This window comes from Lynx canadensis, chromosome D4 (genome assembly GCF_007474595.2).
Source record: "Lynx canadensis isolate LIC74 chromosome D4, mLynCan4.pri.v2, whole genome shotgun sequence".
Lineage (NCBI taxonomy): Eukaryota > Metazoa > Chordata > Mammalia > Carnivora > Felidae > Lynx > Lynx canadensis.
The window spans coordinates 55,504,910-55,527,337 of NC_044315.2; the positions used below are offsets into that span (position 1 = coordinate 55,504,910).

The 22,428-nt window shown below is 49.4% G+C and overlaps 1 protein-coding gene across 2 annotated transcripts; it reads right to left on the minus strand.

The window, feature by feature from the left end:
• Positions 1-3,009: 3,009 nt before the first annotated feature.
• NOL6 (nucleolar protein 6) lies at positions 3,010-18,611 on the minus strand. 2 transcript variants are annotated; one of them, XM_030293683.2, is made up of 26 exons: positions 18,265-18,611; positions 17,016-17,222; positions 16,814-16,930; positions 13,740-13,919; positions 13,204-13,372; positions 12,838-12,972; positions 12,590-12,753; positions 12,381-12,501; positions 12,118-12,176; positions 11,932-12,033; positions 11,613-11,728; positions 11,287-11,464; positions 10,988-11,110; positions 10,666-10,814; positions 10,440-10,515; positions 10,071-10,211; positions 9,810-9,927; positions 9,577-9,731; positions 9,310-9,473; positions 8,703-8,855; positions 8,370-8,467; positions 7,471-7,595; positions 7,259-7,348; positions 6,664-6,858; positions 6,446-6,547; positions 3,010-6,223 (listed from the first exon to the last, which is right to left on the minus strand). In XM_030293683.2, exons 1-26 carry the CDS (start codon positions 18,316-18,318, stop codon positions 6,074-6,076), a joined length of 3,441 nt encoding a protein of 1,146 aa, XP_030149543.1. In that variant the 5' UTR covers positions 18,319-18,611; the 3' UTR covers positions 3,010-6,073. The 2 variants fall into 2 exon arrangements, with proteins under 2 accessions (XP_030149543.1, XP_030149544.1); XM_030293684.1 differs by having other exon boundaries at positions 4,350-6,223; positions 18,418-18,570.
• Positions 18,612-22,428: the final 3,817 nt, after the last annotated feature.

The following is a 22,428-nucleotide window of genomic DNA, read 5'->3' on the forward strand; positions in this document are numbered from 1 at the left end:
AGGATCAGATCCCTGGAGCCCCTGGCCTTTATGTTTTCCTCTCTCTCTCTTCACTAGCAGGAAAGCTTCTGGAACCAGGATGGTTGCCTCAGAATGAGGGGTCAGAACCAGAGATTGAGGAAGAAGAAAAACTCATGGCCTTCCTGGGGGGCCTGAATTAGGGCCTGGCGTTTGCCTGGCCGCTGCAGCCAGGAAAGGAGCATAGAGCATTTGGGGGACTGAGGCAACCAGAGAGCTTCCTGGAGGAGGAAACATTTAGCTGGGGATTTTGTAGAGGGTCTTCCGGGTGAAAGCCTGCCAGGCCAGGCCAAGGTAGGTATGGCTGTTTGCCTGACACAAGATGAGAGCACCTGTAGTGAAGCCAGGGCGGGACACTGGTAGCACAGAAGGGCCTTGGGTTCTATACTAAGGGCCTGAACCTTATCTAGGGGCCGGAGACATTCAAGCTGTGCTTCTTTAATCCCCAGGGCTCTGAGGAAGCTCTCACAGGGACTGTGGCAGCTGGAAGCAGGGAGAGGGAAGGCAAGGAGGCAGAGCCCTGGTCCCACCTCCTGTTTCAACCACAGTATTTTAACCATGTTACATCAGGGTTCTAAACAAGATTACAATTGACAAATGTTCCACTGCTAAGAACAGAAACTAATGGGAGACCTGAGGGTTTTAAACAGGGAAGTGGTGTGGTCTCCATTTGCCAGTTAATGGAAGGCGCTGGAAGGATCCCTCCAGTTGCTACGTGGAGGATGTGTTGGAGGGGAGAGGCTGAGACCAGGAGGTCTGGAAGGAAGCCACAGAGGAGGCAAAGAGGCCAGATGCAATGGGTACAGGGAGTGAGGAGAGTTTGAATTGGGGATTTAGGAGGCAGAGTGATCAGGGCAGGTCGTCAAGAAGCTGAAATTGGAGGCGAGCCCAACTGGGTAGATAGGAACTTGAACCTGAGATGGAGCCCAGGACAACTGCTCTCTGAGAGGCCTGTGGTCTGAAGGGGGTGGGATGGGGGACCGCAGGGGGAAGGAGGCTCTGCATCTGGTGTTCCAGAAAGTCCATGGGCATGTGTGAGCCCCAGAATTCTCTCCCCTCATCCCAGCCCAGTCTGTGCTAATTACAGAGCAGCCACCGGCTGCCTGCCCTGGGGGGAGAGGTGTCACAAGGGGAAAGATCTAGGGGAGGGGACAGACTACAGCAGGAAGTTCTGCAGTCAGACTTCAGGTATGACTTCCTGAGGGTCTCTAGACCTGGGATGGGTGGGAACTGGGCTCCAGGGAGACCCCACTGATTGGGATGGAGGTGGGGATGTTGTGGGGCAGATTAGAGAAAGGTCAAGATGCCATATCTATCATTTTTCTTTTTCAAGTTGAAATATATTTGACATATAACATTGTGTAATTTCATTATTTATATATTATGATTGCCATTGTAGCAATAATTAGACCTCCATCACATTACATAATTGTCCTTTTTTTTAGTGGTTGGAATAATTAAGTTCTAGTCTCTCAGAAAGTTTGTTGATTATAATACAGTATTGTTGCCTATATTCACTATACTGGGCATTAGATCCCTCGGGCTTATCTACTACTCATTGTAAATTCATACCTTCAAACATCTGTCCTGCCTCCCCTTCCCCACATATATCTATCTTTTTCATCCAAATCCCTGGTGGTCAAGTGGAACAGGGGACTGGATCTCAGGGCCTCCTTATTCCTTAGGTCAGGGCCCAATCTGGGCCTTGTCAGTCTTTGGAAGACCCCAGCCCTATCCTGTGGAGGTTTCCAGTCTGGAACAGTAGGGGAGAGCTGGGTCCTGCTTTTGAAGAGGTCCCAGTCAGGGGGACAGAGATTTCAGGCTTGAGATAAGGTGGACCAGAGTGTGCACACTCTCAACCCTCCCCTATCCTTGACTCTGCTCCTTTATGTCTTGCTGATAACAGCTTTATTCAGCTGCCCTGGGTGGAAGGAGAGGAGCAGGGCTGGCAGGTGGCCCAGGACAGAGGAGGGGGGCAGGCTTTGCACTCCTCTCTGCCCCATGCACAGATCTAGAGTTCAGCTCTCCATTCCTTCATTCCTCTTCACCCCAGCCCTTGGCTGCAGGAGAGCCCAGGCTTGGCAGCGGGGTCTGGAGACAGGATTCTCTGGATCTCCACCCCTAGCTCCCTGTGTGACCCTGGACAAGTTCCTACACCTCTCTGGGCCTCACGCAAACCAGAAAAATTATCCTCTCCATCCTGCTTTCAGAAGTTGAACTGTGAAAGGGAAATGAGTCTCTCTCTGGGTTTGGAACACCCTGGTCCCCATTAGTGCCCTGGGCAGTCTAAGAGTCCTGTTGCTCCCCACACACACCCTCCCCCCTTTCTCTGCAGCAGAGGGATGGGCAGGCAAGCTGACCTATGCTTGAGTAGGGTAGGGGTGACTCACGTGCCCCAGGCTTCCCCTCCCCTTAATCGCTCACCTGGATTAATCTATGACTCACAAAGCAAGTACCGGATGTTGGAGGGGTTGTATGTATGTTTGTTTATTGGGGTGGGGGCACTTGGACGAGTCCAAATCCGAGCAGCCCTCAGGACTTCTTTGAACGTAACCTGCTGCAAGGACCCCTAGGCTTTGGGGTCTTGCTCTTTTTCTCCAAAGTAATGTGCTGGGCAGAGGAAAATAGGGTCTTCAGCTGAATGGATTCCAGTTTAGAGGAGATGGTGATACCACAGTCAGAAGACAGGACACTTTGAGAATTCACTAAATGTAACCACACAGCGAGGCTTAGAAGGTCTGACAGAACTGGGGAAACCAAAGCCCCGAGAAGAAGGCTTTGTTTAAAGCCACAGAAACAATCCAGAGTTTTTTGCCTCTGTTTTTTTTAATGTTTATTTATTTTTGAGAAAGAGAAACAAAGAGAGTGCAAGCCAGGGAGGGGCAGAGAGAGAGGGAGACACAGAATCCGAAGCAGGCTCCAGGCTCCGAGCTGTCAGCACAGAGCCTGATGCAGGACTCAAAGTCACAAACCGTGAGATCATGACCTGAGCCGAAGCCAGACACTTAACTGCTTAGACTGAGCCACTCAGGCACCCCCCATCCCCCCAGAGTTTTTGCCTCTTTATCTGAGAGCTTTCTCTCCTGACCTACTCTTCAAAAAAAGAGAGTTCCCCTTTTGCAGTAACTCTGAGCTGGAGACAAAACCTGCACACAGACTAGTGCATACAGACATGTCCACGCCCCCCAACACACAGAGCAGACAAATCACTCCATACATCAGACTCCTACCCCATCATGTCCACCTGCAGAGTTAAATGCAGAACCCCACAGAGGCAGACACACCCACGGGGATGTGTAACCTACATCCTGCCCAGCCTTGCTCACACAGGAGTTCCTAGTCTTCTCTCCTTCCCTTCCAATGAAGTTCCAGCTCCTCATGCCACCATGGTCATCTTAGACCACACCAGCCTCTTCACCCACTTCCTAGAGATTGGAGGAAACAGGTTGGAGCTACAGTGTGATGGACTGTGAGGTTGGAGCTACAGAGATGGAGCCTGGGCTTCCTGCTTTCTCCACAGTGCTGAGTGGGGAGTGCAGAAAGGATGGTACAGCTCCTTGGGTTGAGTTATTTGCCATCTTCCCTTGCCTCATTGTGCCCCTGACAAAGCCATTACCGTGCCCATTTTACAGGTGGTGAGGCTGAGCCCATCAAGGGAAGTGATTTGCCCAAGGAAACATGGAGGTAGCAGGGCCAGGGCTCATTTTCCAAGTGGGGACTGGTGTCTGCACCTCTTGGAGCCACCTGCTGCAGTTTTGCCCGGGGGCAGATTCTGTTCCCTCCTTCACTAGGATAATCTAGAACTGGGTTTGTGAAAAGGCCAGAAGCTACAGGACTGAAGCCGACCCATGGATGGAAACAGGATGGTTTGAAACAGGCCAGCACCATTCTTCCCCAGAGCCTACAGAGGGACTGTGGAGAAAATAAGTGAAGAGGAACCAGGGAACACCACAGAACCAGGGTCCATGAGGGCCGGAACTGCATTTCTTTCCCCAAACACAAAGCCTTGTACACCTCTGCCTGGAGTTCATGAATCAAGAGCACAGCTCACATAGCCCATCAATGTATTCTCTATGACATGCCAACATCTAATCTCATGACGGTGACAGGTAGGGACCGGTACAGGTTCACAAAGACTAACAGACTTGGGACAAAATTCAAGATCAGGGCTCCCATATGTGGCTTATCATCTTTTTTTTTTTTTTTTAATCTTTATTTTTGAGAGAGAGAGAAAGAACAAGTGGGAGAAGAACAGAGGGAGAGGGAGACACAGAATCTGAGACAGGCTCCAGGTTCTGAGCTGTCAGCACAGAGCCCAATGCGGGGCTCAAACTCATGAACCATGAGATCATGACCTGAGCTGAAGTCATACGCTCAACCAACTGAGCCACCCAGGCATCCCTTATCATCTTGAGGATGAACCCTGATAGCCAGGCATCAATCTCTTCACAAACAGGCCCATGCCTGCTGCTGAACCTTTCAGAAAATGAGGATAACTAAAAGCACATACTTCACAGGGCTGGGATTGTTGCATGATCACGTTCCTGCACATAAGACATGTAAAAAAACGGAGTGCCCAGCATTTACCAGGCACTCAAAATGTCAGCTGCATCTTAACTCTCAGGGTGCAACTCATTGTCACCTCCACACTCATTCTAGGCAGAGATTACAAATTATGATTCCCTTGTCCTTAAAGCATTTTGGTCGGCCTGCTTGCTCTCCATCTGCCTGGCCTAGATGCCCCTTCTGCACACACCTGCATCCTACTTGAGCATTGTCCTGGGTACCACGAAGGTGCCAAGAAATCTGTTCAAACATGTTACCTGCCCCCAGAGAGTTTACTTCTAGGAGACAATGTTAAAACTAATGTGAAAATGGTAGAAAAGCCAGGAACATGGGGAAATTAAGTGACTTAATTTTAAATCAGAGTTTAAAACAACAGAAGAGTTCACGCCCTGTATGCAACTACGAAGTAAACTGAACAGACAGTAATTGCTCTCATGTTTCAGACGAGAGAAAGAGCACCTCAGGCTGGGGGCGAGGGAAGGGTTGGAGGAGGAAGCACTATTCGAGCTGAGTCTGGAAAAACAGCCAGGATTAGGGGAGACGGAGAAGGGAGAGGCTGCTGCAAGTGGGGTGTGGACTGGGGTGAAAGGAGGCAGCACCACCCCCCACCCTGGCACTGAGAGCTCCTGGAGAGCAGGACTTGGGGCTTGTTCCCCCCACACCCTTACTGCAGGGATGCAGTGGGGACAGTGTGTGACATGAATGGGCAGATGCCATGGAGCCGGGGGACTGAGACACTGAGCAGCCAGGACAACGCTGAGCGCTTTCTGCAGCTCTACCAGACTAGGGGACCATCTGTCCCCCTCACCCCTTCACCCCTTCACTGGCTCATTGGGTACCCAGCCCCTCCTGTCCTCTGTGCTTTCCCCTGGTGTACCCTGGAAAGTAACAGCACCCACACAGGAGAGACCCGTGTCCCTTCAATGGGCTCTATTCATACACACAGAGCCCCTTTCCCACTGCTCAGTGCAGATATTCTGTGACCCTCAAGAAGTGCCATACCTTCTCTGGACCCCATTTAAAGGCCTGACACTGCCCTGAAGGGCATACTAAGGTGTAGGCACACATCCTGGCAATGGGAAGGGGAGACAGCCTCAGCCTTGGGTAAATGTCCTCCTCTCCACACTTCTGGAAACATCCTAGGAAGAAAAGGAAAAAAAAAAAAAAAAAAGAAAAAGCCCAGACTAAGGCTGACAGGTGGATGGATCTCCTGGGTTCATTCAGTTCGCTGAGCTGGCTTGCCCTCCTCTTCTGGAAGTTCATACAGGCCCAGGGGACTCTGTAAGAAACCAGGCCCCTGCTCTGATGCTGAAGCATCAGACAGAAATTTGGGGCAGGGCTTTTCTAGGGGAACATCTCAGTGTGTTTAGGCCAGCAGGTACTCCATGGAAGATCCGTATGCAACGAGGATGGAGATCATGCCATTGACATCTTGCTCCAGAGGTCTGAAGTCCGGCTGTACACCTACAGCTTGCTCCTGGGGTGGAGATCACACAGTCCACCTCTCACTTCGGGCCTCCACAGCCTGTACCAGGCCTTCACCCAGGATGGCAAAGTCCTCCAGGATCGCTTCTACATTGGGCACCATCACCAGCTCCCCACTTTGAGACACCACCATGTGCCCCTTTGTGTTGGATGCCTAGGGGAACCAGAGAAATATGGACTGAGGTGTCACAGAGGCACACCCAGAGACACCAAGCCGGGTGGGGGTGGGGAGCAGTAGCAGTAGTAGTAGTAGAGATCGACACACAAGACACATGCTTCACACCTGACCCATGCAGTCTGCCACATACAGACATGCATGCCCACATGGAACCACATGAACACACTTGGGAACAACACTTATCATCAGCCAGCACACCTTGAAGGGCTGGGGCTGGAAGCTGGTAGGCTTCCAGAGAACACCAATCACCTCTCCACCATGCTGGTCATAAAAGAAAAGGGCCAGGTCCCCAAAGGCCTCCTGGGAAAGGACAGGACATAGATAATATTACACATAGACATCTGAGAGTCACCTCCATGGCCCCAGCTTCACCTGGAAGCCCCCTCCCCAGGTTTAGTCAGCCCTTTAGGACCTACCCTGAGCTGTGCCAGATAAAGCTGAGGAGGATCGTAGCCCAGCACAGGCATCAAGGACGAGGGCCCTGGCTCATTGAGCAGGCCACGGCAGAAGGAGGCAGCTGGTGAGTCCACGGCTTGGCGGTGCCGGGGGATGTGGCGGGGAGACAGGCGGATCAACACATCATACATATCCAAGGGTGGCCGGAACACTGTCTGAGGGAGTACCGTAGTGCCCACTGGGAGTTGGGAGCTGGACCACAAAGCCTTCCACATGCCCACCTTGGTTCCCTCCTTCCCTTTTGTCTGACCCCCCCATTAGGGGCCCAAATGTTCATCTGAAGGTGCGAACATCAAGCCCCAGCTGGTGTCAGCCAGCTTCAATCTGTCAGGAGGAGCACAGGCTACAAGTGTGAGGCCTGGATAGAGCCAGGGCCCTGGTTCTCCTGCAGGTTCCACCACTGCCAGGCACCATGGGCAGTATCAATGCCTTCTGTGGATTCAGTCTTGCCAAACAAGAGGGCTGAGCATCCTGTGAGAGCCCCTATAGCTCCAGATTCCCAATGTTCAAAGACAGAATCCCTAGAACCCGAGTCACTCTTGGTCAAGGGCTTACCCTGATGTCCCCAGGCCCCCGGGGATCCATTAGCTGCTTCTCTAGGACAGGCAAGGCCTCAGCTGCCAGGACCACAAGCTGCTGTAGGATCTGAGGGGATACACACAATCAAATACATCAAACCTGAGTGTGGGTCTTTCTTAGCTCATGCTGGGCCTGCTTTCTCCTTGGGGGAGAAGACCACAAATTTAGAGGTAAGGATGGGATTGAACCTGGGGTGATGGTCCATCCTGTGTCCATACAGAGTTTTTACGATCCTGGGGGGTAAGGATGACCATGACCGGGAGTTGTCTCCGAGCTGCCAGGAAGCCACTGCGGATCTCCACCTGCTCTTCCACTGTGAACAAGAGGGGGTCCTGGGTCAGCCTGCCCCCTTCCCCAGCTCTACTACCCCAGATCTTCCTACTGTACACCCAACAGCTGCCCATCACAGGGATTTTCCAGTGCCCCTCCCCCAAAGGACAAAGGCAATGTAAAGGACACCATGTTTGCCTCAATTGGGTGGGGCGTTAAACTCTCAGCCTCAGCCCAAAGGCAGAATTTTCCACTGCCTGGCACCCCATTCTAGTTTCCGGGCCGACACAAGCTGAGGCCTGCCCCTGACCCCCTTCCCACCCTATGCTCCCACACACCTGGGGAATTAGGAAACTGACACCCTCCTCTCTGCTTGGACCAGGAACTCCTCATGTTACAGATGAAAATCATCACCCCACTCACCAAGAAGTCTGGACATCTATTCTAACCTGGGCCCTTCCCTGATCCCCACAAGACTTCTCACTTGGTGTTCAGGGTCCCCCTTCTACTCTCCTTTCCCCTTCACAGCCCCCACCAGGTAGCTTGTTTACCACCCCGGTCCATTCTGTTTCTGAGCATCATAGGAACAAACCATAGCTCTATAGCCTTAGAGCTCCCTAAAGCCTTGACTGGGCCTCTTCCTCCTAGTAATTCCCCACCCCAAGGCATCAGGGTCAGGCACAGATATCTGGGAAGGGGAAACCACGAAAAAAGCCCTATCTAATAGACTGGCGTGGAAAACCCTTGTGTGCCCTATTGCTCTGCAATCCACAAAGGTTTTTTCTTGCAGGAGTCTGACCCCAGTCCTACCACTTACCAGTCAGCTCATTGTTGAGGTTGACAATAAGGGGGTTGTTCTTCCAATCAAAGGTTGATATCAACAAAAGGAACCGAAGGAAGCCCACCTGGGGGGAGCTGAGAAGAAGGAATGAGCAAAGGGTCTGGGCCCAACCACACATCCCAGGGCTTTCCCCACGGCCTAGACAGTCTAGACCCCTCAGCAAGGATGGGGGTGGGAGGTGTCTTAGAACCTCTTCTGTCACTTTTTTTAGCTACCCTTTCCCATTTGGACTGAAGGTATAGCCTAAGGGACGACAACTGGCCCCAAGGGGAACTTTCTGGCTAGAGAAAAGATGGAGTTCGGAATCACCTGGGAGGGGTGAAGGGCTCAGGGTGCAGGAAAAGAGCAGCAACCACCAGGTCCAGGCTCTCATCGGTGAGCCCCTCACCCAGAAGCTGGGCGCGCACCCACCGCTTGGCCAGCCGTGCCACACCTGAGAAGGCTGGGTGCTGCTGCTGGAGTCTGTCGGGGGAAGAGGGAAGTGGCAATGAGACTCAGGCACTCAGGGCCCAAGAAGAGTATTTCTGCTCTACCACCACTATTTATTCAACCTTTACCCAAAGTTGCCCTCTGTACAGAATCTCACATGCCCCTAACTAACACCCCAACAGATCAGTCCTATAAAATTCCCATTTCAGGGGCGCCTGGGCGGTGCAGTCGGTTAAGTGTCTGGCTCTTGACTTCGGCTCTGGTCATGATCTCATGGTTCTGTGAAATTGAGCCTCACATCAAGTTCTGTGCTGACAGCACAGAGCCTGCTTGGGATTCTCTCTCTCTTCCTCTCTCTAAAAAATGAATACATAAACCATGGTATAAATTTATACCAGGTGGCCTCCCAGAGAGACAGGTGGCCAGGAGAGCAGAATAGAAGCAGGCAAGGATCTACAGACAGAAGAACCTATGCAGGTGGCCATACCCATGCAAGGCACTGGTGAGCAGGGGCAACTGCCTTGTGTCCCTCTCAAGGCGGAGGGAGGCAGGCGTGTCCCTCAATGAGATCATCCCCTCAGGGCTCCGCATTTCCCTCAGGATCTGGGGCTCCCGCTGATAGGCCACACGAATCCGGAACACAAACCCATCCTGTTCAAAGAGGGTATGGGATGGGAGACACGTGTCAGCATGGGACACCCTAACACCCTGTGCCCTCCCTCTCTGGAGAATCCCTACCCTACACCAGTCTAACCTTGAGGACATCAGTGTGCACGGCTGTGGCACGACACTGCAGCCCATGCTGTTGGGTCAGCAGCTCCGCCAGGCGCAGCTGGAAGGCAGCTCGGACCCGGCGTATGGCCTCAGCATCCTGTGGCCACTGACCACTGCCTTCCAGATGACATACCACTAGGAAGAAAAGAGGTTTCAAGACTGCAGCATGGAGTGGGAACAATTTCTCTCATCCCCTCCCAAGAGGATCCTCACCAGTCATGGGCTCCACATAGGCTGGACAGGGCTTGTCAGGCCGAGGCAACAGCGAGGCCTGCTCTCGCAAGTGATCGTAGAAGGAGTAGGCTGGCCAGACTGGGGTTGGTGGGAACACCTATGGAAGATGCAGGGCTGAGGTAGGGGCTCAGGACTGAGAAAGTGAACACAGTCAGGAGTTGGAAAGGGGAATACTGGAGGAACGGGGTAGAGACCAGGAATCGCTAAGCAGAAAAGGCTTCCTGCCACCTTCCACCTCACCTCAGTGTAGCGCAGTACTGGATGAGCTCCCTGCACAGCAGACACAGTCAACGGGAGACCTTCCAGCCCCCACAGGAGGCGGCTGAGGTCATCGTAGCAACGCACTGCTGCTGCCAGGGCTTCCTCACCTGTGCTGGAGGTCTGAGAGGGAGAACACAGTCAGTCAGGAGGCCAGGACCCTACAGAACCCCACCACCACCCAGGATTTTGCCACAGCTCAGGCTGCTGCAGAGCCAGCACCCCCTCTGCTGGACACTATGAGAAGTGCAGCCCGGCTGAGGTGTGCTCTCCACCCCCTACCTAATCTGGCCACACAAGCTACTCTGCAACCCCTAGCCTTAACCCTTAGCCCTGACCCATGACCCTTACCTCTTTTGGGCTTTGGATCAACGCGTCCAGAAGGCCCCCCACATAGTGGACACAGGTATCTGGGATGTCGGCATGGCTGGGAAAGGGGCAGAGACTCAGTGTGGGCACTGAGGAATATGGAGAATGCTGCTGGACATTCACTGCTCAGCCCAAAGCCTGGGCCAGACCCTCCTAAAAGGCTCCCCAACCCACCGGTGCTTCCCAGCATCCAGATGCTAACACTCACAGTGCCAAGAGATGGGTGACCACCTGGTGGGGAATAAGGCGCTTCTGGGCCATAGAGTCTGCCTCCCAGACCACAGCTTCCCGAATGGCTCCATCCTGGAAACGCCGAAGCTCTGAGCGAAATCCCCAGAACTGGCGGAAGTCAGCAGCCTGAGGAAAGGCAATGGGTGGTGGAAGAAATCAACAAAGATGGGCTTTATCAGAAATCCCCAACAGGACTCAATCCAGGTGGCATGAGGACGATCCACCCTACTCCTGCCAGTGCACGGCTTGGAGTTCCCAAGACAGAGCCAAATCACCCCCCAGACCCCAGAGCTCCTCACCTCGGGCTGGTTGGCTTCCGGACCCAACTCAAGGACACTGGTCAGCCCCTCAGGCCGGAGGAGCAATCCTAGGGTCAGGGTCCCAGAGTCTCTGTGCTTCGGTGGATCCTGGCTAATGTCCCACTATAGGGTGTAAAAAGGCTGAGTTCAAGCCAAGAATGCCCCAGCTTGACCTGGAAATCCAGTTTCCAACTAGGTAGAAAGATCTAGCTAGAGGGATGGTGTGTCTTTTGTATTCCCTGAGACCCTAGATCTAGTCCTCCTTAAACCCACAAACTCCCTACCCCACAGCACCTCACCTCTAAGACTGGGGGCCGAGAGTGGGCCAGCAGGTGAAGGCGGGACCCCAGACCCTGCTCCAGGAGGGTGGTCAGTGAGCCCAAAGCAGCTGAAACATAGTCCCCACCAAGATCCTGCAGCTCTGGCCACAGCTTTAGCCGGTGACATGCTGCCTGCAGGCGACTCAGTGGATGGAGACTAGAGGGACAAAGAGACAGAATGAGGTACTGCTGACCCCAAGTACCACTCCCTCCTCAAAACCAGGAACATCTGAGCACTTCTGCCCCACCACTGTAGCTACAGGGAAAAAGAACCCACTGACATAGCCTGTCAGCCATAAACTTACTGCAAGACGTGGTCAAAAGCCCGGATCATGGGTTTGGGAGTCATCAGCAAAAATTGGAATCCATCATCAGCTCTGCTGTCCAGCAATGCCATAGACAGCCGTGCCTCATGCTGTACCTGGGGCCACAGGGTAAGCAGGGAACTCACATGTGAGATTATCACCACTATAGCCCTCCCTTCAGTGACCTGAGGGCTCAGACCAAGAGACATGCCTGACCTAAGTTCTTTGGAGAAGAGTTTCTGGGGTTCTGTTACTGGTAGAAGGGACACAGTCTGGACTGGGACACCTGGGGAATCCAGGAATGGGGAACCATTGGTACCTGGTGGTAAGTAGAGGCAGTGACATCAGCACAGAGGTTGAGACAGCCTGAGGAGTCCAGGAAGACAACAGAGAAGGCCTGATGGAAGTCAGCCAGGGCCGGCTTGGAGGCATAAAAAAGAAGCCAGTCAGGGTTGAGGCCTTACCTTCAGGCCTCCTTGCCCAGCCCCAGCCCTGCCCCACTCACCAAGGAGGGATCTGAGCTGAGACATAAGCTGATCCCATTGACTGTCAAATCTGTGGTGGCTGAAGTGAGCCAGAGAAGATGGGTGTGTCAGAAGGTATCCTCCTCCCTGGGGACCCAGCACTAATGACACTCTCCCTCCTCCCTGCCTCCAGAATTCAGTTTGCTCTTCTGTCTTATGTTAAGAAACTGAATGACCCTTGATAGGATGAGAGGATTCACAGGATGAGTAGAACCCTTGGCCTTTCTGAATCTAGCCACCTTACCCAGAAACTGCAAGACGCTTCTCAGGACCTGGTAGCCACTCATGGTGGTGTGGATCTTGCGTGTGGACACAAGGAAGGCAACCAGCATGGAGACAAGGAACCCACTGAACCCTCCCAGGCCCTGAAAAAGAGATGGAAACAGAGAGGCCCAAGCTCAGAGCCAACCTGCCACTCAGTGAGGCAGGGAAGCTGGGCCACTCCCAACTCACCTTGTCCAGTTCCCGCTGCCGCAGCCAGACCTTCAGAAGTGCTACGCCATCCTTCAGCCCCAAGGCTGAGCCCAGCACAGTTGACAGCAGCTGCACGTGAGACTCAAGGGCCATGTCCTGCAGAACCCATGTATTATAGTGGGGGGTGGGAGGCTCTGGGCTACCTGTGGGGGAGGGGAAGCCATGAGAAGAGAAATCCCCACAACACTCTTCCCTTCAGCTCCACCTTGACACGAGTGCCTGCTCACCATCCCCTGGGGGACTCTGCCCTCGGTACCAGGCAGAGCGCACATTGTTCTTAGATGGCAGCAGGCGACACGGGCGGAAGAAGTCAGGTGGAGGGCATGGATGCAGACGTACAGTGACCAGGCGCTCATCCTTCCCTGGGGGAGACAGGGAGTGCTGAGATCCTTCCAGGTGGGCCTCTGTGCCACCCTCCTCCTACCTGAGGGTACCGGGTACCATGCCCTCCCACTTCAGAATCTGAGGTCTTTGTACCTTCCCCCTCAAACCTGAGGCCTAAGCCTCTCACCTTGGACTTGAGGCCCCATCCCCCCCCCACCACTGAATTTGTCACTCCATACTGCGCCTTCAGCCCAGTATGTCCCTCCCACCATGTGGCCGAAGTAGGAGCGAGGGTTTCAGGTGGCATCCATTGGTGTAAGAGAAGCGAACACTGCCAAAGAAGGGGTCTTGGCCCAGGTGGTGAGCTAACTGGGCCAGGTAGAGAGCACGCTTGCGGAAGTAGCGCTGGTTCAACCCATCCTTGTCCTGTAGGAGCTCCTAGAGAGGGTCAGAAAAGAGAGAGATGCCCAGGCACTTAAATGCTTTTTGTTAGAGAGCTTGCAGGCCAAGATGAAGCCAAGGTGAGTCACAGTTTAGAAACCTCAGGGAGTTTTGCTGGCCAGAGTGCCTGAACCAGGGCCAACAACACCATATCTAGTTCTCAGATGACGAAGGCAAAGTTCCAAAGGGCAGCAACTGGCCCAAAGGCACATTTAAGCTGCCCTCAAGATGATAGCAGTGATCTCTCTTTTGATTTCGAGTTCAGATTTCAATCCCCTGGCAAGTGGCAGGTGGGAAAGAAAGACCCAAGAATTTGTAGGTGGTGAAGCAGCAGTCTCTCCATTCCCCAAACTCTGGACCTCACCTTGGGCATGGTCACTGCCATATCCACATTAACGTCCGGCCGGACGCAGGTACGCAGAAGGTAGCTGCCCACAACAGTGACCTGGGCTGGAGGCAGGAAGCAGAAAGAGCCCTTCACAGTATAGGGCACTTGGTGGAGGGGTACTCGAACCCCAGCTGGGAGCCAGGTCTGGTCAGTCAGCTGTGGGGACAGAGACAGTGATACATATTATTTGACTGCCTCCCTGACATGTCCCCTTGGTGTCTAGTAGACATGTCAAATTAAGCATAACACATTTGAGGGGCACCTAGATGGCTAAGTAGGTTTAAGTATCCAACTCTTGATTTTGGCTAGGTCATGATCTCGTGGTTCATGGGTTTGAGCCCCACATCAGGCTCTGTGCTGAGGGCATGGAACCTGCTTGGGATTCTCTCTCACTCTCTCTCTCTGCCCCTCATCAACTTGTGCATGCATGCTCTTTCTCAAAATAAATAAATAAACTTTAAGAAAATAAAAACAAAAATAAACACATCAATACATTTGAAGTCAAACTCCCAGTCTTTCTGTAAACACATCCTCTCCATTAAGGCAACTTCATTCTAGTTGCTCAAGCCCAAAACATTTAAATCACCTGAACTCATCTCTGTTAAAAACATCCATTTCACTTTTAAGAACATCCAGACACTAACCACCTCTACTTCTCTATCCTAGTCTGAGATGCCACCATTTTCCAGTGGATCACCGCATAATAGGTTTCTAGCTAGTCTCCCTGATTTTATCTTTATCCCCTTCCCTTCTACCTTTAACACAACAGCCTGAGTGAATTACATTCTTAAAAATTGTCAAGGACCCTCAAAGAGCTCTTTTTACGTGAGTTATATCTATACTTACTGTATTAGAAATTAAAATGAGGAATTAAAAAAAAATTATTACTTTTTTTTTTAACTTAAATTTTAGTTAGTTGACATACAGTGCAATATTGGTTTCAGGAGTAGAATTCAGTGATTCATCACTTACAACACTCAGTGCTCATCACAAGTGTCCTCCTTAATACCCATCACCCATCTAGCCTATTCCCCACCCACGTCCCTCCATCAGCCCTCAGTTTGTTCTCTATCATTAAGCGTCTTTTGTGGTTTGTTTCCTTCTCTTCCTCCCCCCACCCCCGCCATTCTCATATGTTCAGCTGTTTTATTTCTTTATTTACTAAAAAAAATTTTTTTTAAATGTTTTATTTATTTTTGAAAGACAGAGAGACAGAGCACAAGCAGGGGAGGCGCAGAGAGAGAGAGGGAGACACAGACTCCAAAGCAGGCTCCAGGCTCTGAACTGTCTGCACAGAGCCTGATGCAGGGCTCAAACTCATGAACCGTGACATCATGACCTGAGCTGAAGCTGGATGGTTACCCGACTAAGTCATCCAGGTGCCCAACACTTGTTTTATTTCTTAAATTCCACCTATGAGTGAAATCATATGGTATTTACCTCTCTGTTTGGCTTATCTCACTTAGCATACTACATTCTAGCTCCATCCACGCTGTTGCAAATGGCAAGGTTTCATTCTTTTTGATGGCTGAGTAATATCCCATTGTATATGTATACCACATCTTTATCCATGCATCATTCAATGGACATTTAGGCTCTCTCCATAGTTTGACTATTGTTGATAATGCTGCTATAAACATTGGGGTGCATGTACCCCTCGAATCTGTATTTTTCATCCTTTGGATAAATACCTAACAGTGCAATTGCTGGATGGTAGGGCAGCTCTGTTTTTAGTTTTGTGAGGAACCTCCACACTGTTCTCCAGAGTAGCTGCACCAGTTTGCATCCCCACCAACGGTGCAAGAGGGTTTCCCTTTTTCCACATCTTCACCAACACCTGTTGTTTCTTGTGTTATTAATTTTAGCCACTCTGACAGGTGTGAGGTGGTATCTCATCATGGTTTTGATTTGTATTTCCCTGACAATGAGTGATGTTGAGCATCCTTTCATGTGTCTGTTAGCCATGTGGATATCTTCGTTGGAAAAGTATCTATTTATGTCTTCTGCCCATTTCTTAGCTGGGTTATTTGTTTTTTGGGTGTTGAGTTCAGCAAGTTCTTTATAGATTTTGGATACTAACCCTTTATCAGATGGGTCATTTGCAGATATCTCCTCTCATTTTGTAGGCTTTTAGTTTTGTTGATTTTTTTTTCTTTTTTTTAGAGAGAGAGTGTGTGAGCAGGGAAGAGGGGAAAACAGAGACAGAAAATCTTAAGCAGGCTCCATGCTCAACACGGAGCCTAACACAGGGCTCGATCCCACGACCTCAGGATCACAACCTGAGCTGAAATCAAGAGTCAGACATTTAACCGAGTGAGCCACCCAGGTGCCCCTGAGTCAACTTTTTAAAAATGAAGCTAGATCACATCACTGTTACACCAAAAAAAACGTCCCATCAGTGGTTCCTCTTTTTACCCAGAGCAACAGGCAGTCCTTGTTTCGGTTTAACGAGGCCCTGAGTGAAATGCCTCCTTCCTCCATTGCCTTTTTGAACTCGTGTCCTTCTATTTTCCCCTCATTTAATCCAAGGAACATACCAGACTTACTACTGCCTTTGAACCTTTGTGTTGACTATTCCTTCCTTAGATATCTACATGGTTGACTCACTTCCTCCAAATCGTCAGACTACTGTCACTTCAATGAGGCCTACCTCAACTACCCTATTTAAAATTGCAAACCACTCCCACCCTCTGATATTCCCACAATCCCCTTACCTTGCCCTACTTTCTCCTTTTTCCAGTGTTTACCATTTACTAATATTGCCACTCAGTTTACTCATCATGTTTACTGTCTACTATCTATAAGTCCAACACTAGAAAGTAGGCTGCTTTGTTCACCGATGTATCCTAAGAACACAGCTAATGCAACGAACATAAATGTTTGCTGAACAAATGAACACATGGTTGACTGTACTTCCAGTTGAACCTCCTGGCAGTGAAAATGAGCTCCCTAGGACCCCACGCCCTCTGGAGAAGAGCAAGGCCTTGTTTCAGAGGCCTACACTGAGGACCTCCCCTGGACTTCCCAGTTCTTCACTCTACCTGCGTTACCTGTGTCTTAGGAGTTGAGGGCACCTTCAGGACTCGCTGGTTGACCTCCCGTAGGAAAGCATCGATCCGCTCCTTCTTCTTCTCCGACAACCTTACTTCCTTTAGTAGCTCCTCTACCTGTAAGAAGAGATAGGGGTGAGTTCTTCAGCCTCAGGGTTCCAGGACCATCCCTCTAACCCAAGCCCCAGCCACCCAGTAGTACCTGCAAACGAAGCAAGCTAGAGTGGAACAGACTCTCAGTCTCCCGAAGGCGGTTTAGCTCCTCATTGGTAGGCTCCTTGTACAGTTCTGCCTGGCTAAGCTTCACTGGCTGCAGGAGACTCTCCACTGGAGACCCAACCAAGGTACACTTCTTAGAGTACTCCTTCTTTCCTTCCTGGCAAGTGTCTTCCAGAGCTAGTTCCATCACCTGTGGCCAATGAGAAGAGAAGCCAGTGTGAGGTCAAAGGTGTGTAGCATGCACTGCCTAAAATGCCACCATGATAGGACATGGATAAATGCTTCACAGGCTCCTGTTCACTCTTTTAAACGGAAGTCAGACTGCAAAACCCAGGATTATCATTACTTGGAAGAACATTACTGAGCTCTAGTCTTAAAACTCCTGAGTTGAGGGTTCCCTGTCTATTTGACAGCACAAGCATGGAGCTTGGCTTGGAGCTGGAAGGGGTAGTAGTTGACTGAGCCCTGACCTAAACAATGCCTGAGCTCCTTGTATTTCCAGATACCACGCATCAGGAATCTTCCTCTTTTGCTGGGTTTGTCCTGGGAATTCACAAATGCCATCTCCACTCTTGCTCTATCCAAATCCTGCCAGGCTCTAACCTGCCAGCAATCCCTGACTGTAGATTACATCCGTATACATTAAGTGGTCAGTGCTGGAAAGAGCTAAAACCTACTGCCTCAGGAAAATATACTCAGTAAACCATCCAATCTTCAGTAATCCCAGAAGAAAATGTACACTTGAAGGAAATCAAGGTTTCACAGGTAGTATGCCTACTCTGTCAGCAGGCATGCACACCCTCCACACCCTGGTCTGCAGAATCCTAAACCTTCTTCCCTACAGCCATGGGCCCCGCCTCTACCCCACAGTCCTACACTGGAGAGAGCCTTACTGGAGGGCTCCAGAAGAACCACCATGTGCCCTCCGTTACAGCGGCGAGCACAGAACTAGGCACAAGAGGTCAGATCTCATCCAATGACAAGAAAGAGAACCTGGTCGGGGAAATGACCGACGTCACAGAGCTTTCGAAGGAGTGAGCTCAGTAAACTTTATTGCTGCTATCCAAATAACGCCAGGTTCCCCCTGGGTCTGTCTCGGTGCGCCAGACTGGCAACATGGGGGAATAAGGCTCCTCCAGAAGGGACGGCCATCCTGTCCCTCGTCGGCGAGCTGTCAGGCTCTGCCACCTCTTGCACGTAGAACATTCCTCCCTCCCAGATGGCTCACCCACCTCCGGGTCCCCAGCAGCTGCCCGATGTTGCGCTCCCGCAGGGGCCGGCCCCATCACTCGGAGTCCAGGTCTTGCTCACGCACTTTGGTTCAAAGCCCACGTGCTCGGCACTTCTTCCCACCCTGGCTGAATTGCTGAACCCCCGCCACAGACCTGCTGAAATCCCGCCACAGAATTGCTGAACCCCTCCACAGAATAACCGAAGCCTCACAACAGAACTGCCGAAGGCTTGCAGCGAAGTCACCGTACCCAACGGGAAACTTCCCGCACCCAGCAGTAAACTTCCCGCACCGCGTGGGGACTACTCTCGTGCCGCAGGACTCCGCCCAGCTCCAGAGCCATTGGGTGAGTGCCCGATGAGTCGCTGGCGATTGGTATCTGTCACTCTCCAGGACCGCCCATCGTGGGGGAGGAGCCAAATAGCGTTCTCCGATTTACGGTCTCTTTGCGACGCCAGACCGGAAGCCTGCCTGTAGTTTAGCGGTCGCTTGCTTTTGCTTATTTCCGCCGCTTGCGTCGAAGGGGGAAGGGCGGAGCTAGTTTGGGCACTTGGGATTGTTTATTTATACCAGTGGTTTCTATCCTTTTTTTCCATCCACCACATCGTCTCAGTTGTGTCGGTTTTGTCAATTCCACCTCCAAAATATACCTTGAATTCGTTCATTCTTCACTGCCTTTAGTGCCAAGTTTAGTCCAAGTCACATCATCTCGTGCCTAGATTATAATACCTTTCTCCAGTTTATTATTAAATTTTCCAAATCTACCCCAAAATTGTAATATTAATATAATGAACTCTCATATATCCTTCACCTACCACCCATCATAACTTAGTGATAATGTTTTGTCGGATTTGTCTTGTCTTTTAGGTATTTACATACTGTTTTGCAGAGCCACTTAAGAATTAGTTGTGCACATCCCTGAATACTTAGGCATTGATCTACCAAGAAGAAGGACTAATCATAGTCCAGTTATAAAATTCAGAAAATTTAACCTCTATCAGTACTATTCAAATTTTGCTGATTATCCCAATAATACCCTCTACGTAGTAGTATTTTATTTCCTGATGTAAGAGCATGCATCAATTTGGTTGTCACGTTTCTTTTCTCACTCTTAATCTGGGATATTTGCTGAGCTCTCCATTTTTTGGTCTTTTATGACAACATTTTTGAAGAGTATAGGACAGTTTTATTCAATAGCTTTTTACTTTTTATTTGAGTACAATATATATGTATATGTGTGTATGTGTATATATAATTATAGATGTATGTACAATGTACACAAAAATTACATATATACACATATGCATATATAATTCCATACATGCATATATAATCACACATATATGATTATATATACATCTGATTATGTATATACATATGTATACATGGAGGAATTACATAAGGTAATTCTTCCTAATTACATAAGGTTTGAATATGTATAAACCAAACATACCCATGTTACCAGCTCCCAGAAAAGCAGAACATTTCCTGAACCTTTAGAATCTCCCCTCATTCTGCCATCTAGTCATCACGCCTCAAGAGTAACTACTATCCTGACTTCTAATAGTACCGACTGATTTATGCAATAGCTTTTAAAGGAATTTTTCACAAGAGTGGTCTTGTCCTTCTTCAATCCATTTCCATGTAGTTGCCAGAATGAGTGTCTTGAAACCATCATTCTCTCATGTCACTTTCCTCTTAAAAACTCATCATTCATATTAAATACGAATTTTAATAAAACCTCAATCAGTATGGTCCTTCACTGGCCATGCCATCCTTTTTCTTGATACTCCACCCTTGGAAAATAAAGAACTTAATGTTCTTTTTTTTTTAATTTTTTAAAGTTTATTTTTGAGACACAGAGCATGAGCAGGGGAGGGCAGAGAGAGGGAGACACAGAATCTGAAGCAGGCTCCAGACTCTGAGCTGTCTGCACAGAGCCCAACATGGAGCTTGAACTCACAAACTGCCAGATCATGACCTGAGCCAAAGTCAAACGCTCAACTGACTGAGCCATCCAGGTGCCCCAAGAACTTATATCATGTTCTTTCACATCTCAGAGACTTGAGCCAAGGTGTTTGCTCTGCCTGGAACACTTTTTCTCGACTTTTTCTCTGCTTCAGTTATCAGCATAAGTATCACATCTTTAATTAGGCCTTCCTGATCATCTGATCTGAAATATGTTTTTCCTTATCTCATCACCCCATTTGTTTCTTTTTAGCACTTTTTTTTTTTACAATTTTTTGATTGTTTATTAGTTGTCTCTTTGTTTTTGACTGTGAATCCATGAAAACAAGGACCACGTCTACATGGCCAATGCCTAGCACACTGCAAATACTCAGTAAGTGTTTGCTGAATGAATGAATGTGACCACTGTCAACCTTTATAGCCTTGTCTCTGACCATTGTTTCTGTCAAATTTTATGCCCCAGCCATATTGAACTACTTGGAGTTTCCCTAGTTACCTGGCTTTTTGTCCTGGGCCTTCAAACTTGCTGTCCTTTTTGCTCAGTGTCTTGATTGTTTTTTCCCCAGCTTTATTGAGATATAACTATTGTATAACATTTTTTAAAGATTAAAAAAATTTTTTTAATGTTTATTTATTTTTGAGAGAGAGACAGAGCATGAATGGGGTAGGGGCAGAGAGAGAGGGAGACACAGAATCCGAAGCAGGCTCCAGGCTCTGAGCTGTCAGTACAGAGTCCGACATGGAGCTCAAACTCACGAACTGTGAGATCATGACCTGAGCCGAAGTCTGGCGCTTAACCGACTGAGCCACCCAGGTGCCCCTACATTTTTAAAAGATTTTTTAAGAGGTGTCTGTGTGGCTCAGTCAGTTAAATGTCTGACTTTAGCTCAGGCCATTATCTCACGATTCAAGCCCCATATAGGGTTCTCTGCTGTCAGCTCAGAGCCTGCTTCAGATCCTGTCTCCCTCTCTCTGCCCCTCCCCCACTTGTACTCATGCTCTGTCTCTCAAAAATAAATAAAACATTAAAAAATATAAAATAAAGTCTATGAAAAAAGGATTTTTAAAGGTTTATTTATTTTTGAGAGAGAGAAAGCACAAGTTAGGGAGAGGCAGAGAGAGAAAGAGAGAGCGAGAATCCCAAGCAGGTTCTGCAATCAGTGTGTAGCCCAACACAGGGCTCAGACCCATTAACAATGAGATCATGACCTGAGCCAAAGTCAGAAGCTTAACTGACTGAGCCCCCCTAGCTGTTGTATAGGCCCCTAGCTGTTGTATAATATTAAGTATAAGCTTTGCAATGTGATAATTTGTCATATGTATATGTTGCAAAATGATTACCACAATAATGTTAGTTAACATATTTAACACATCCTTTACCTCACGTAAATACCATTTGTTGTTGTTGTTATGGTAAGAACAAATAAGGTCTATTCTCTTAGAGACTTTCAAGTACACAATACAGTATTGTTTACCATAGTCACCATGCTATACATTAGATCTCCAGAACTTATTCCTTTTTTAAAAAGTTTATTTATATATTTTGAGAAAGAGAGAGAGCATAGGGGAGGGGCAGAGGGAGAGATTGAGAGGGAGAGAGAGAGAATCCAAAGTAGCTCCACACCCAACATGGAGCCTGATCCAGGGCTCAATCTCATAAACTGTGAGATCATGACCTGAGCTAAAATCAAGAGTCAGATGCTTAACCAACTGAGCCACGCAGGTGCCCAGAACTTATTCCTCTTGTAACTGGAAGTTTGTATTCTTTAACCAATATCTCCCCATTTCCCCTACCCCTATCCCCTGGCAACCATAATCTACTCTGTTTCTATAAGTTTGGCTTTTTTTAGATTCCACATATAAGTGAGACCATGCAGTATCTGTCTTTCTCTGACTTATTTCACTCAGCATCATGCTCTTAATGATCATCAATGTTGTTACAAATGGTAGGATTGCCTGCTTTATGGCTGAAGAATGGTTTTTTATATAAAATTTTTAAAGTTTATTTATTTTGAAAGAGACAGAGACAGTGCAAGTGGGGGAGGGGCAGAAAGAAGAGGGGGCAGAGAGAATCCCAACAGGCTTCATGCTGCCGGTGCAGAGCCCAGTGTGGGGCTCAAACTCACGAAAACCTGAGATCATGACCTGAGCTGAAACAAAGAGTCAGATGTTTAACCAACTGAGGCACCCAGGCACC

Excerpts from the sequence above, each read along its gene's own strand:
- NOL6 (XM_030293683.2), bottom strand. The coding sequence starts at position 18,318 with ATGGGGCCGGCCCCTGCGGGAGCGCAACATCGGGCAGCTGCTGGGGAC. Across the intron at positions 9,474-9,576 it reads TGCACACTGATGTCCTCAAG|GATGGGTTTGTGTTCCGGAT; the intron begins GTTAGACTGGTG and ends CTCTTTGAACAG. Across the intron at positions 6,224-6,445 it reads TCCAGCCCCAGCCCTTCAAG|GCATCCAACACAAAGGGGCA; the intron begins GTGTGCTGGCTG and ends TGGTTCCCCTAG.